The sequence below is a fragment of the Acomys minous genome, assembly GCF_964271855.1.
Source record: "Acomys minous genome assembly, chromosome: 2".
Taxonomy (NCBI): Eukaryota; Metazoa; Chordata; class Mammalia; order Rodentia; family Muridae; genus Acomys; species Acomys minous.
The window spans coordinates 14230349-14245021 of record NC_140484.1 but is presented as its reverse complement, the minus strand read 5'-3'; the positions used below and the strand labels follow the sequence as shown (position 1 = coordinate 14245021).

Sequence of the window (14673 nt, the reverse complement as noted above, 5' to 3'; positions counted from 1 at the left end):
TATTTGACACACAGCTATTTTGACCAATGGATGAAAAGTGGGAGCCAATGAGGCGCGGGATCTGGAGACCCACCTCCGCAACTGGGAGGGCATTTTGCCCGGGGCGGGGTGGAGCGGAGCCGGAAGCGGGAGGGGAGAGCGAAACAGGAAAAGAAGGGAAGAAGGAAGCAGAGGGAAGAAGAGAGGGAGGAGGAGGGGTGGCGGCGCCGTGGCGGAGGAGCAGGAGCAGGAGGGGGATGGAGAGGAGAAGGCTCCTCGGTGGCATGGCGCTCCTGCTCCTCCAGGCGCTGCCTAGCCCCCTGTCAGTGAGGGCTGAGCCCCCGCAGGTAAGGGGAGGGCGTCTGGGCCAGGTTGGGGGTCCCGGGTGGTCGAGGCCTGGCTGGAGAGGGTCTCAGAGAGGGTTGTTTGCAAAGAGTTGAGTACTTTCAAGGGGACGCCCATGCCTAGCATGGACAGGGTGAAGGAGGCATTGGTGTTTAGCTGAGGGACACCTGTGACGATTTGGATGTCAAGAAGATGGCAGAGGCAATGGTGCCAGGCGACTTGAGGGTCCTTGGAGAGGGTAGGTATGGTGGGTGCGCTGGGGGGACTCTTCCTGGATATTGGTGCACATTGGCGTATGTGGGGCTTATTTCTGCTCCGCAGTAGAGGCAGGAGCCAGAGGCTGTGCACAGGTTACTGAACTGGCCTTAGAGGGAGGAGGACCCGGCAGGACATTTATTTCAGGCTGGACAAAGGAAAGTTCTGAGGGCAACCTGGCCCTGTTCTTAATGCTGTAAGGCATGTCGGTGGCGTGCTGTTGGAGGTAGGGTTCATGGAGGATAGTACGGATGAAGTAGACTGGATCCCCTCAGGAGGAGGGGCGCATCTGAGCTGTGAGAAGCCCAGCTGTTAGGCTGGCAGCCCTGGGAGGGAAAAGTCACTCGTGCTCACCCGTGCCAGCTCAGGGCTTTTGAGCAAAGGGTGACTCTGATGCCACTATCGGCAGCAAATGGAGCACCCTAGCTTTTCTTGCTAGGTGGCTTGCTCTTTGTCCAGGCCGAGAAGCTTGCTTCTGTGGATTCTAGCTCCGGCTGGCGTTTCGAAACCCTAATTGAAGCGTTGCTCTTGGTGCCAAATTGGGCGGGGTGCAGTAGGGGGAATCACCCCTCCTCTGTTAAATTTGGCAAAGCTTCTATCTTTTTACTTTCTTCACTTCGTTTCCATCATTGTCTTTTTTTTTTCTTTCCTTCTTCTTCTTTAGAAAAGCGTTCTCAGGCCCAAGCAGCACAGGGATAGCCCGTACAGCATAGCACTTAGCTTCATGTTATGACAACGAGCAGAAATTGTTGGCAAAATACTTACCTTTCCCCTTAGAGCTTCAGGGCAGCCCTTTCACATACACATCACATGGCGGTTTGCTCCTCAGTATCCTCTTCCTAAAACAAACAAAACACCAGAACCCACAAACGATTGAGTTTTGTTTTGTTTGAGATAGGATCTTGCTGTATAGGTCAGGCTGGCTTTGAACTCGAGATCCTCTTCCTTCGGCCACCCAAGTTCTGTGACTTGAGAGATTTTTAAGCCAGTTGAAACTCACATAACAAAAATCAACAGTTTAAAAGTCAATCAATCGCTCAGTGGCGTTCAGTGCGTTCAGGGTTGTGCAGCAACCTCTGCTCTCTAGTTCCAAGACAGTTGAATCCTCCCAAAGAAAGCGCTGTCCCCATTAACTCCATATTGCTGCCCCCCACCCACCCACCCACCCCTGGCTCTCGATAAGCACCAGTCTGCATTCTGCCTCCATGGATTTACCTGTTCTGGATAGTTTGTGTAATGGAATGCTACACTGTGCGTGGCATCTTTGGCGCTTGGCCTCTTTCACATACCATTCTGCTTTTAAGGTTCATGCACATTGTGACCAAATAATCCCCCCTTATGTATATACTACAGATTACTTATCAACTTTTCTGTTACTATGTCTTAAAGGGGTGGGGGGCATATTTATCTTGGAAATAATATGCAAAAGAAAAAGAATTCATTTTATGACCTTTCATATATTCCTTCCTAGGGGTGGAACCCTTTAGCTTTTAAGCCTTTGTTGAGGCTCTTTGTTTTCTTAGTTAAAACCATAAGCTGGCAGGAGAAAGAAATTTGTGTCCTAGAGACATGACAGCTCTTGGGACTGTTAAAAGTTAAGCGTGGGTATTGTCAGAACGGAATACGGGTTGCACTTGCTTTCCTATTTCTGTGGATGCCTCTGAGGGCTCTTCCTGATAGCCTTCCAGTGACTCTGTTAGGGGGCTTGCTTTAGGAATATGTGGCGTCTTTGGAGGTGGGCTGGTTGCTAATAGGAACTGGTTTTGAAAGTGGGGGAATCCTACCATATCCTGGAGCCTGAGGGTGGTGAGGGTCCGCAGTGTAAGGGCTCTAATCACAAATGGTCAATCACAGACTGTTGTCTTACCACGCTCCTGGCACTTCCAATACTTATTTTGGGGACAGGGTGGCTTTTGTACTTTGCTCTTGTTCCGTTTGGTTGGGTGCTAGCACTGACCGCAGCTGCCGTGTGGTTACGTGCCGTACCGTTCCTGCAGAGAGGGAGAGTTTTTATTACAGCTGCCCACTCCTTCCTAGCCTTCCCATCCGTCACCCTGACATCCTCTGCACTCCCCTCGCACCCCTCACCCCGCCTCCTCCTGTCCTCCAGCCCAATCAATCTATGATGAAATTTGTGTTTTGTTTTTTAACCTTTGGAATGGAAGCTGCAATATAATTATTAACTTTGAATCCAGTGCAGCTTAGTCAATTGAGGGCTTTTGTTTGGGGTTTGGGTTCCTGCAAATCAGAAAAGGGAAAAAGTTGCAGAGAGCGTCAGTCAGGGAACATCCTTGGGCCTTTGTTTCTGTAGTGACCCCCAGATCGCTAAGGTGGCACCTTGAATTCTGTGCGGAAGGTGGTGTGGGTACCTAACTGTATCTCCCTCCTGGAAATGGATCTGCCAAATGCCGTCTTTTTCTGTTTATTTTTTGCAGGGCTTGCTTAGCAGTGTAACACCATAACCACCCAGCCCCCTGGTAGGGATCTGTTTTGGCAGGGTGTGTGTGTAGGATGTGGGAGGTGTGAGGTTTAGACAGGGTCTTGTTAGCTATAGCCCGTGAGAGCTCAATGTATCGACTAGGCTGATCTTGCAGTCCCTATAATCCTTCTGCCTCGGTTTGTAAGTGCCGGGGTTACAAATGTACACTGCCATCTGCATGCCCGTTTAATATTTATTTACTTACCGGTGTTTCAAGACAGGGTTTCTCTGTGTAGCCTTGGCTGTCCTGGCCTTGGATTCACAGAGATCCACCTGCCTCTGCCTCCCGAGTACTGTGATTAAAGGCGTGCGCCACCACACCGGGCTTAATATTTAAAATATACATTTTTATAGGTGGCTTTTTTCCTATTACCAGCTCTTCATTGAACAGTCGTCTCTTGCCATGCAGACCAGGAAAGTTCATGAACCTAGGGACTCCTGTAGTTAGGAACTTCTGTGTAACTCTCTCATAGGGCATCTGGGACTCAACACATGGGGTTCCTTGAATCTGAAGAGAAAAAGCAAGCTGCAGTTTGCAAGCAGGAAGGCCTTGGCATTTGCTCCCTCCGGTTAATTTATGTTTGAGATAACGTAGCATTGCTTCCCCTCTGATGTTACGCAGACCCAACCAGTACACCTGACTATGTTGTTAACATAACGTTTTAGTAGAGACGCTTGTGTCCATAAGGTGATCCAGCCCAGTGCTCTGGGCGCAACCTATAGGAGCGATCGTGGAGTTGCTCTGCCAACTTCAAAACTGAGTCTGGTTGCGCCCCGTTCCTGCTCCTTCTCGTGGTGCCCCCGACTTCATATCACCTTTCCTTCCCTCCCATGTTTTAGGCCTTACTTTAGAGCCACTGTTCACCCCCAGGCTGCAGACTTGGGGTGCTCCCATCTCACCGCATGCCCTGCTCCATCCTCCACACCCTCTCGCCCGTTCATTTGAGTTAAGGTCTCGTGTAGCCCCAGCCAGTCTTGAACTTGTGTTGTAAAGGACACCTTTGAGCTTCTGATCCTTACAAATGGCGTTTCAGGGCAGTCACCGTCATAACTTCTCCCAGGGCTGTGTGGCTTACAGAACGTAGCCCTCCTTTTCTCATTTTCTTAGACTGTTTGGTATTCCAAAGTGAGCATTTTTATCGGAAACCGTTCCTGGGTTCCTGTAAGCCTTTCCGTTGGAATTCAGTCTAGAGGACATTTCTAAACTCCAGTAGGTTCTGGGAACCATCAAAGGTGGAACGGAATCCCTTATGTCTAGGATCTGGCAATCTGTGGCTGGCGCGGGTGTGTGTGTGTGTGTGTGTGCGCGCGTATACCATACAACGCATTATGACACAGAGGGATTGCTCTGAAATGGAGGTGCAGACAGAGGAGATGGGAGCTGAGCAGCCAGGCGAGGGTTCCTAGAGACACAGGCACTTGGACTGCTGGGAGGTTTGCTGGGCAGGAGGCGGGCAGGAGGCCACAGTGGGATGGGAAGGAAACTGGAGACGGACTGGTGGTGGTGTGTAAGCTTTGGGTGTGGGTTACAGACACAGGAAGTAAGGGGACTCGTGCAGGGTGGCCGTGCAGGGTGGCCAGCTCCGGAAGCTCACCTGGTGTCTAAGGCTGGCCTGCCCAGTAGCACTTCCGTGATGTTGGAGGTGACCTCTGTGTGCGCCGTACAGCTCAGGAGCTGCTCCGCCATTGGTGGCTGGCAGCGTTTGTGTTTTGTCTGGTACCTGAGAAACTAAATCTGTAGCCATATTTAATTTTTATATCATTTATTTATTATATTTTCACACTTTTGAAAACTTACATAAAATTTGAGACCAGCTTGGTTTACATAGTGAGTTCTAGGCCAGCCAAGGCTGTGCAGTGAGACAAAACAGCAAAGCCAAACCTTACATAAATTGCCTATTTTCATGTGGTCACAGAATCATGTAGCCATTACTGCTGCTCCGTAACATTTTAGAATATGTCATCACCCTCGAAAGGAAGTGCATAAAAATTAGCCCATTCCACACCCATCCCAGCCCTCAGCATCTACTAATCTGCTTCCCCGGATTTGCCTGTTCCCCACATTTCATCAAAGGCATGGACCCCAACTGGCACGTTTTACTGAACATTATGTCTTTACGTTTCCGTGTGTTGTAACACATATCAGTTCTTCATTTCTTTTCTGTGTGTGGTGCATACATGTGAGTATATGGGTCTGTGTGCCCACGCACACACATGTGGAGGCCAGAGCAGGACCCCATCTTATTGCTTTGAGACAGTCTGCCGAGCGGAAACTTGCCTTGGCTGTGCTGTGCTGGCAAGGGGGCTCTTGGGATGGATCGCCTGCCTCCTCTGGTTAGTACCAGAGTGTTAGGCTCACACTTTGCCCAGTATTGTATGGGTCCTCATGGCAACGGACCAAGTGTTCTTCCTCAGTGAGCTGTCTCCTCAGCCCCACTCTGTTCCTTTTTTTGTTTGTTTTTCAAGACAAGGTTTCCCTGTGTAGCCTTGCCTGTCCTGGACTCACTTTGTAGACCAGGATGGCCTTGAACTCACAGCAATCTGCCTGCCTCTGCCCCCCCCCCTCCCGTGCTGGGATTAAAGGCGTGCCTCACCATGTCCGGCTCCACTCTGTTTCTTCTTATGGCATGGGTGCCCCCTGTTTTATATTTATCAATTGGTCGTCCGGGCTGTTTCCACTTTGAAGCTGTTGGAAATATTGCTACTGGGAGCAGTGATGGAGACATTTTTGCACAATTGCAATGTTTTGATTTTCTCCCACATTTATTCATTTATGCTGTGTGTGCATACATACATGTGCACGACCCCTGAGGGGATCAGAGAACAACTGGCAGAAGCTGTCTCACTGACGAGTCCCAGGGGTGAAACCCTGATTGCTGGGCTTAGTGGTGGACATCTTCAGTGACTGAGTCATCCTGGTAGCCCACTGACTTTTTTCTTGTATTTATTTTTCCTCTTTTGAATACCAACTCTTACTTTGTTGCTAAGATGCCTGTAATTCATGGCATTCTTCCTGCCTCAGTTTGCCCAGTCCCGGGGCTATAAGTGTAAACTATACTGGCTTGTGTTTTCAATTCTATGTAGATACCTCTGGATAACTTTTCAAGGAACTGCCAGATGGCTTTCCAAAGAGGAAAATATGCCATTTACTCTACATTGAATGTAAATATGTTACATTCATTTCAAAAACACAAATAAAAATACATGTAGTTATTGACTACATAATGGGCAGTGTGGTCTAACAGCATCCAACATGTAGGTTTGGTACAGCCCAACACCATGGTAAGGTCACAGAGTCATAGGCTCTGCGGTCAAGCTGTCTGAGTTTCGAATACAACACTATGGAGCGAGTTATTTAGTTTCTTGGGCTTAGTGGCTAAACATGAACTGGTCCTTAGAGTGCAGCGGTGCTTGGTACGTTAGTGGCAACTGTCTTGAGGGCCTGAGGCCCGTGTAGTTTAACTTGACTTGCTTGAGAATATTACGTATCTAGAGTTAGGGTTTCCAGTTGGTTGTCTGTGTAGACCACTGTCCATGGTGAGTCTGAGTTTAAAACAGTGATTCTCAATTAAGGGTTGTTTTGCCCCCTTAGAGGACATTTGTCAGTGTCTGGGGATGTGTTGGAGAGTGCGGCTGGCACCCCACGTGTGACACCCAGCAGGACAGTAGCCACTCCACACCACTCCAGACAGCAGTAAGAACCCCTCTGGTGTCGGCATTTGCTGTTTGCAGAGTTTGTGGTTGGGCCTCCTCCTATCAAGAGTGTGGATCGCACGACTGCACACTGGTCTTAGTGGTTTATTTACTGAGTGCTTGTGTGTGTGTGTGTGTGTGTGTGTGTGTGTGTGTGTGTGTGTGTGTGTGTACTTGCACAGGCGCACTTGTAAAAATCAGAAGACAGCTTAATGGGACTTGAGTCTTTCCTACGAGGCGGGGCCTCCTTCCCAAGCCCCCTTGATGGCAAGTCTCAAGTGGGGGCAGTTTAAAGCACTAATATGCTGCCGGTCACCGGTCAGCTTTGTTTTGTCAGCCAGCATCAAACACTGGGATGAAACGGGTCTTTGGTTTCTGGTTCAGTGAGCAGGTGCCAATCCCCGCCCCACCCCCGGTCTTGAACTTTCTTCCCTCTTGCTTTGATCTATCTGCCTTTGTGCTTTCAGTTTAATAACATAATTTGGTTTCGCCCCAGTGAAAGCCCGGTGGCCAGTTAGTTCCTTTGCTCAATGTCCTCTGTGATCCCATGACCAAATCTGAACTGAGTCATTGTTTGAGAACCTTTTCCCTGCCCCACTCCAAGGTTTGTCTTGTCTTTGGCCATGGGATCGCTGGTTTGCTCTCTCACACACTTAGTCCGTGGAAACCCTTAGTGGTCTCAGCTCCTGCCACACGGGAGGCCGGATGTCCTGGGTTATGCTAAGCCTAAAGGAGAGCCTGCATTCAGGCCTGGGCATGTGGCTTGTCTGGCTTTGGCACCTGCAGGCAAGTCTTTAGGGGTGCTCTGGATACCTTGGATGGCTTTGGATTCAGAATCCCAGCTGCTTGTTGAGTGTCCAACCATACCCCTGAGCGAACGGCTCCGTTGCCGCCTTTCTTTTTAGTGCTAATTTGAAGGGCCATCTGTGACCAGGACGAATTTGTATGACCATCAGTGACCTGACTCATTTTCCATTTTGTGTACTGTAGGGGACCATGGAGTGACAGGAACAGTGTCCACCGGTGTTCTTCCCTGTAGATGTGCTTCTCAGTTCCACTAGGTGGAGCTGAGTCTGGCCTGGCCTGGGCATGAGTGTGAAAACCACAGACACAGACAAATTCAGGATACTGCAACTTGGGAGGTCAAGAAAGGGGAGGAGAGTCCCGTCCTGTTGAATCCCGTTGAGCCAGTTTTGGGCATTCCTAATGTGGGGATTAAAATAGGTCACCTTCTCGGACTTCTGATAACCAGTACTTCGGAGAACAGACTTTGGGGACTCTGGTTAGCCAGTGACAGTCTCAGCTCAGTTTTGTTTACTTTTGGTTTTCTTCTTATCCACACTACAGTTTTTTTTCTTTTTTGTTTGTTTGTTTGTTTTTGTTTTTATTTTCCGAGACAGGGTTTCTCTGTGTAGCTCTGGCTGTCCTGGGACTCAGGAATCCACCTGTCTCTACCTCCCAAGTGCTGGGATTTTAAAGGTGTGCGCCATCACACCTTGCTTTGTTCTTTTTGTTTGTTTGTTTTTACACTAACTTTCTTCTATAGGGATATATATATATACATTGTTATTAAATTATCTGTAGGGCCTAATAATGTTCATTATTAGGCCTATACCTATGATTATTATTATTACTACAGCAATAAAACCCACTAGCAATCAATCAAGACACAGACACCTGTTATATTTTAAAATAGCCTTAGTTAACCTGGGGCAGGGCAGATATCAATCCTGTAAACTATTTCCCATGCCTGCCTCAATCCCAGGCCATCTGCTTCTAATAACTTCTATCAAGCTACTTCCCCTCCATAATCCCAGATACTTGCTAATGTTCTTCATCTGGGCCGAATCTCCATCCACTCCGGCCACGTGCTTCTCTTCCATCTAGTCCATGAAGGCGTGGCCTCCTTCTCCTCTCTTCTCCTTTCCTCCCTCCTTCTTCCTCCCAGGATCCTTTCTGTCCCTGGGAACCTTAGCCACACCCTTCTCATCTGCCCTGTCCAGATGGCATGACTTTTTATTAATTAGCATCAAAATGCATCAGACTATCCCTCAACATGTGTGTGTGTGTGTGTGTGTGTGTGTGTGTGTGTGTGTGTGTGTGTATTTTTTTAAAGTATCCCTGGCCTGGGACTCACTATGTAACTATGTAGACCAGGTTAGCATCAGACTCAAGAGACATCCTGCCTCTGCCTCTGCCTCTGCCTCTGCCTCTGCCTCCTGAATGCTGAGATTAAAAATTCGCCTCACTACCAGGCGAGCTTCAAGAGTTGTGTACATCCTTTCCCCATGCTGGTGCCGCCATGGTGCCACAGCTGTTTTGATTCAGAAACTCAAGAATTTTATAGCCTTGAACTTTCAAAAGTTGTTTTGGAAAAGGTGAAAATAAAGTATAAGCCGGCACAAGAATCTTGTGGTTTGGAAGGGTGGGTCCCAGAATAAAGTTACAAAAACATGTCTATTTTGATTTTCAAATATCCAGCAAGAGGCATCTTGTGTTGTAACTCTCTTTTATTACACATTCTTTTAGCTTGGAAATTTGTGTCCATGGAGAAAACGATCATGCTGTGCACATTGCTACACATGCGTTCTGGGGTGACATGCTCCGGTTTATCTTGTTCATCTTAAATTTTTGTTTTGTTTTGTTTTGAGTCAGGGTCTCTATGTAACCCTAGGTGTCCTGGAACTCATTATGTTGGCCTCAAACTCACAGAGATCTGCCTACCGCTGCCTCCCGAGTGCTGAGATTAAAGGCTGCACCACTGTACTCAGCTTTCCTCTAAAACTCTACCCGGCAGTCTGACCAAACAACAGGAGACTTAAAGCTTATTGGTCAGATCTGTGTGGTCCATTTGGGAGCGCAGCAACTATGTGGTTTTCTGCATCAGGATGCAGGGCCATGTTAGTTCTTTGGGACTGGAACCTAGTGTTGACTAGGGTGACAAATTGAGCCTGCCTGCTCCTTTCCTGCTGTACTTGCAAGGGGTTGGAACAGAGAACCTGCACTGCTCCCTCCGAGCTTTAAGAGACCTTTTTTCTTTCTTTTTATTTATTTATTTATTTATTTATTTATTTATTTATTTATTGTCACATTATAGATGGCTGTGAACCACCATGTGGTTGCTGGGAATTGAACTCTGGACGTCTGGAAGAGCAACCAGTGCTCTTAACCTCTGAGCCATCTCTCCAGCCCGAGACCTTTTTTCTTATATTGACTATTTTATTTATTATTATTATTATTATTATTATTATTATTATTATTATTATTATGTTTTCAAGACAAGGGGTACTGACTATTTCAATCTCACAAAACATCACAGGGCAGATAGTAACAGTAACACAGAAATCTGACAATGTTTAAGCAAACGTGGAAGAATATGATTTGGTGTCTACTTGGTGCCTTTTATGCCCTTGCTGCATATTTATAGATGTATATAGGAGGAAAGGAAGGGCCAGAGAAGGCCTTGCTGAGGTGGGAGAGAGGGAGGGTCAGTGGCTTAGTTGTGACAATTGGAGCTAACCTCCATATCACCCACCTAACATTTTTTTCAAGGAGCGCATGTGTAGTAATTTACACGGTGATTTATTTATGTAAATAATTTCTATCAGGATGTTAGAGGTGTGGCTGGGGATCCAAGCTCTGATCTCCTTGCTGGCACACCAAGTGCTAGACCCGCTGAGCCGTCTGCCCAGCCCTCTGAGCTCCTGAGACGCCCATGTGCTGTTTGTTTTATTAACCCTCTCTACAGGAACATGCTTCCTTCTGTGTCTGGCTGGATTCCTGAATGTAGAATTGAGAACTGTAGGGTCGGCTATATGGCACGCTTAAAATGGGTCGTAGGCCACACTGCCCTTGGAGTGTGTCCCCACCAGCAGCAGGTGTGCCCGCGCTCCTCACCCCCACATGTGGAGGGCCACTTTTTCACCTGTGCCTTCCACGTGCCCTTGGTGGCAAGCCTCTGTCTGGCAGCCCCCCCACCCCGTCTGACCCCCCCCCAGCCCCCCCCCCACTCACCTCTGTCTGTGCCCCCTCCCTTGCTGGCAGCCTGAGGCAATTTCAGGCGACTTCCTCAGAGGCCTGTCCCTATCTTGTTTGCTTAGCTCCAGCCTCCTTCCTGTCTACAGTTCACAACGCCCATGCACAAGGAACAGGGTCGTTCTGGGACAGCAGGCCTGTAGTTAAACGCTAGCCTAGCCGTGCTTGCCTCGGTCTTGCCTCGGTGCTAAGGAAGTGCTTTATGTTGGTAGGGGACACCAGGTTGGCTCCAGGTGTCGGTGTCGCAAGCTAGTTCTGTGCCTGTGTGTTCCCTCCCGTGTGCCAGCAAGGCCATCTCTGACACCCTCTCTTTTTCCCTCCTTCCCCTTCTTCCTTCAGAGTTCCACTCTTGGCCCAGGCTGGCCTTGAGCTTGAAGCAATCCTGCTGCCTCAGCCTTCCAAGCCCTGGGAACATAGGCGTGAGGCGTCATTCAGAGCTCTGAGCGTTTTTTGTTTTTGTTTTCCTCACGTGGTCACTGAAGACGTGGGATCACTCGGAAGCCTGTGGCCAAGAGGGCGAGCTCAGGAGCCTGGCCACCTGCCTCAGACGTCTGTGGACTGTTGAGCTACTTAGTTAACTTGGTGGTCTCCTCCTCTGTAAAATGGAGATAATGCCCATGTCGCTTTCAGAGTCACAGTGGGAGTTCATGCCACGTAGGAAGTGCTCCCTCAGTGTTAGTTTCCTTTGGGGAAGCCTTGAGACGCCTCCATTTTTGGACTCAGAATTGACTTCAGTGGGGTGCCTGGGGTGGGGGGGGTAGGACACGGGTCCGGGGGTTGTTTCTGGGTCCACCACAGCCAGTAGAGTAACAATACATAAGAGGCAAGAAAGGGAGTTAGGCTCAACATGACTCAGTAGCCAGTGTTGGTTTAGACTTGGGGATCTCACCCCAAGTTTATTTTAGGCATGTTAAAGCACAGCAGTATTTGGTGAAAACTTTCCTGATTAACTACAAGACTTAAGGCTGTGACTACATCGAACCCCTTTGCAAAGTACCCACGGCATCTCCCATAAAGAAAGGTTCTGTAGATTGACAAGGACACAGATACCACAAAGGTCACCAGGCTGTTAGCCCACTCCTAGGCTCTGAGCTGATAACAGGTTGAGCACTGAAGGGACAACTCTGTGCGTTTAACATTCTTGTTCCCCTCAGCGCTATCTGAGCACGGGGACCTCAGTGCCTCCCACAGTAGAGGAATTAACTCCTAGTCCCCAAGGCCCGTGGATCGGGTTGCATATCAGATGAGAAGTGTTTTCTTCTCAGTACTTGTTTGCTCGCTTTATTTCTTAGAGATAGGGTCTTACTGTAGAGCCTAGGCTGGTCTGCAAGTTGCTCTGTAACCCAGGTTGACCCCAGACTTGCAGGCCTCCTGCCTTGGCACCCTGGGTTCTGGAATTATCGGCACGCACCACCCCACCTGTCTACCAGGCAATTGTTTTCTAAAAATAAAGTGTCGAATTATTTATATTTTTGGACCTGACTAGCTATACTACACACCACAGCCACAATATATGCTATTCTTTCTTGCACCCAGTAACCTTTCTTGAGTGGGGAGAAGAATAATCCGGTCAACCCAGAGGGGAGGGGCAGCATGTGACAGATGTGGCTATAGTGCTGAGTTCTGTTATGCACAGGTGAGGTAAGGGCGGCTTCAGAAGAACAGATTTTTTTTTTAATTTGTAAAATTTTTATGTATATGAGTGCTGTATCTGCATGTACACCCGTATGCTAAAAGAGGGCATTAGATCCCAGTTAGATGGTTGTGAGCCACCATGTGGTTGCTGGGAATTGAACTCAGGACCTCTGGAAGAACAGACAGTGCTTTTTTTTTTTTTTTTTTTTTTGGATTCTTGAGACAGAGTTTCTCTGTGTAGCCTTGGCTGTCCTGGACTCTCTTTGTAGATGAGGCTGGCCTCGAACTCACATAGATTCCCCTGCCTCTGCCTCCCAAGTGCTGGGATTAAAGGTGTGCGCCACCACGCCTGCCTCCAGACAGTGCTCTTAACCACGGAGCCATCTCTCCAGTCCCTCAGAATAGCTTTATTAAGATGTAATTCATAGACTGTAAATTTATCCTTTTCAGGGATATGATTCTGTGGTTTTTTAGTATTTTTTAAAGACTTAATTTTTTTTTTTTAATGTACAAATAGCAGGATCTCTTTCATTGAGTGGATGTTATGACTAATAACGCGATGAAGCTGTGACCTTCGGGCACTGATAGGAACATTAGTAGCACATATTCAGCTCGTATTTCTCCTGTCTGTCTGTCTGTCTGTCTGTCTGCCTTTTGAGCCAGGGCCTCACTGTGTTGCCTTGGCTGGCCTGGAACTCACTGAGATCTACCAGCTTCTGCCTCGGAAAGAATACCAGCACTCCCATCTCTTGTTTAACTAAAAACATATTTTAAAAAATATATTCTTTGAGAATTTAATACATGTGCACAAAGAAATATAGGACCACCCCACAGTTTCCCCTCCCAGCTCCCTGATACACTACGCTTTATTTTGCATTCCTCAGCCGAAGGCTGTCAGAGCCGTTTTGAACAGCGCTGATGTGAACATTGATATATAAGTGTTTATATAAATTTCCAGAGCTGGCGTATGACCTGAGGTGTGGGGTCATATGTTGTTGAGGTAACTATGTTTAACTTTTGAGAGCTGGACAGACTGCTGGTGAAACAGCTGCAGTGTTCCCGCCCCCAGCAGCTGTAGGTGAGCGTTCTGAGGGCTCTCGTTACTTTCTAGACTTACCAGCCCGTGGGCTGTTTTGTTTTGTTTTGCTTTACCATGGCAGGGGGTATGACAGTTTCTTGTTGTGGTTTGGACTTGTATTTTCCCAGTGACTGGTGGTGTTAGCTTTTGCTGTTTGTTTTGGGTGGCTGTTTGGGGTGCTATCTCTAGATCTTTACATTTTTACTTTCCCAGTGCTGAGAATCAAACCTAGGGCTCATATATGCTAACGCAAGCTCCCGGCCACGTGTTCTGGCTTGTGTAACTCTTGCTCAAGTTCCTTTTCATCTTTTTCTTTTTCTTTTCTTTCTTTCTTTCTTTCTTTTTTTTTTTTTTGAGACAGGGTTTCTCTGTGTAGCCTTGACTGTCTTGGACTCACTTTGTAGACCAGACTGGCCTTGAACTCACAGAGATCCACCTACCTCTGCCTCCTGAGTGCTGGGATTAAAGGCCTGTACCACCACTCCTGGGTCTTTCTCTTTTTTTTTTGAGACAGGATCTCACTGTGTAGTCTTGGCTTTCCTGGACCTCACTATGTAGACCCAGCTTGAACTCACAGTGATCCACCTGCCTCTGCCACCCGAGTGCTGGGGTTAAAGGCGTGCACCGTCGTTGCTTGTAGATGGTGGTGGCACACGCCTTTAGTCCTAGTACTCGGGGAGGCAGAAGCAGAGGCAGGTGGATCAATGTGAGTTCGAGGCCAGCCTATTCTACAAAGTGAGTACAGGACAGCCAAGGCTACACAGAGAAATCCCGTCTCAAAAAACCAAAACCAAAACCAAAAAAAAAAAAAACCAACAACAAAAAAGATTTTTCTACTCAGTGTAGCTGTTATACAGTATCGTATCCTAAGAAATGGCCAATAAATTGATGTTACAGGAGAAGATCTTGTATATGAGAATTTAAGAGCTGGGAGTAAAAGTTATATTACAAAATTGAGGCTGTTGTAAGCATTTTTCAGTTTTCAGCATGTGGTTCTTCCTTCTAGCGTGGATCCCAGGGATTGAGCTCAGGCTAAGTTCAAACTTCTCAGTCCCATGGGTATCAAAAATATTCTTCTAGAAGAATGGGAGGATACAAGGGATGGGATAGCCATTGAGATGTAACAAGAATAAATTAATAAAAAATTTTAAAAAACATATATTTTTCCAGCTTG

The 14673-nt window shown here is 47.6% G+C and overlaps 1 protein-coding gene and 1 long non-coding RNA gene across 4 annotated transcripts in view; one reads left to right on the top strand and one right to left on the bottom strand.

The window, feature by feature from the left end:
• LOC311579097 overlaps positions 1–14673 on the bottom strand; it is a 133921-nt gene that overhangs the window by 18923 nt on the left and 100325 nt on the right. The window lies entirely within an intron of this gene.
• Positions 118–14673, top strand: part of WBP1L (WW domain binding protein 1 like) — a 61406-nt gene continuing 46850 nt past the window's right edge. The window contains exon 1 of one of the 3 annotated variants that reach the window (XM_084749097.1): positions 118–326. Coding sequence is in view for 1 of the 3 variants with exons in the window: in XM_084749096.1 (XP_084605222.1) it covers positions 237–326 (90 nt within the window). In the remaining 2 variants the exon portion in view is untranslated. The other 2 variants (XM_084749096.1, XM_084749098.1) reach the window with 2 other exon arrangements.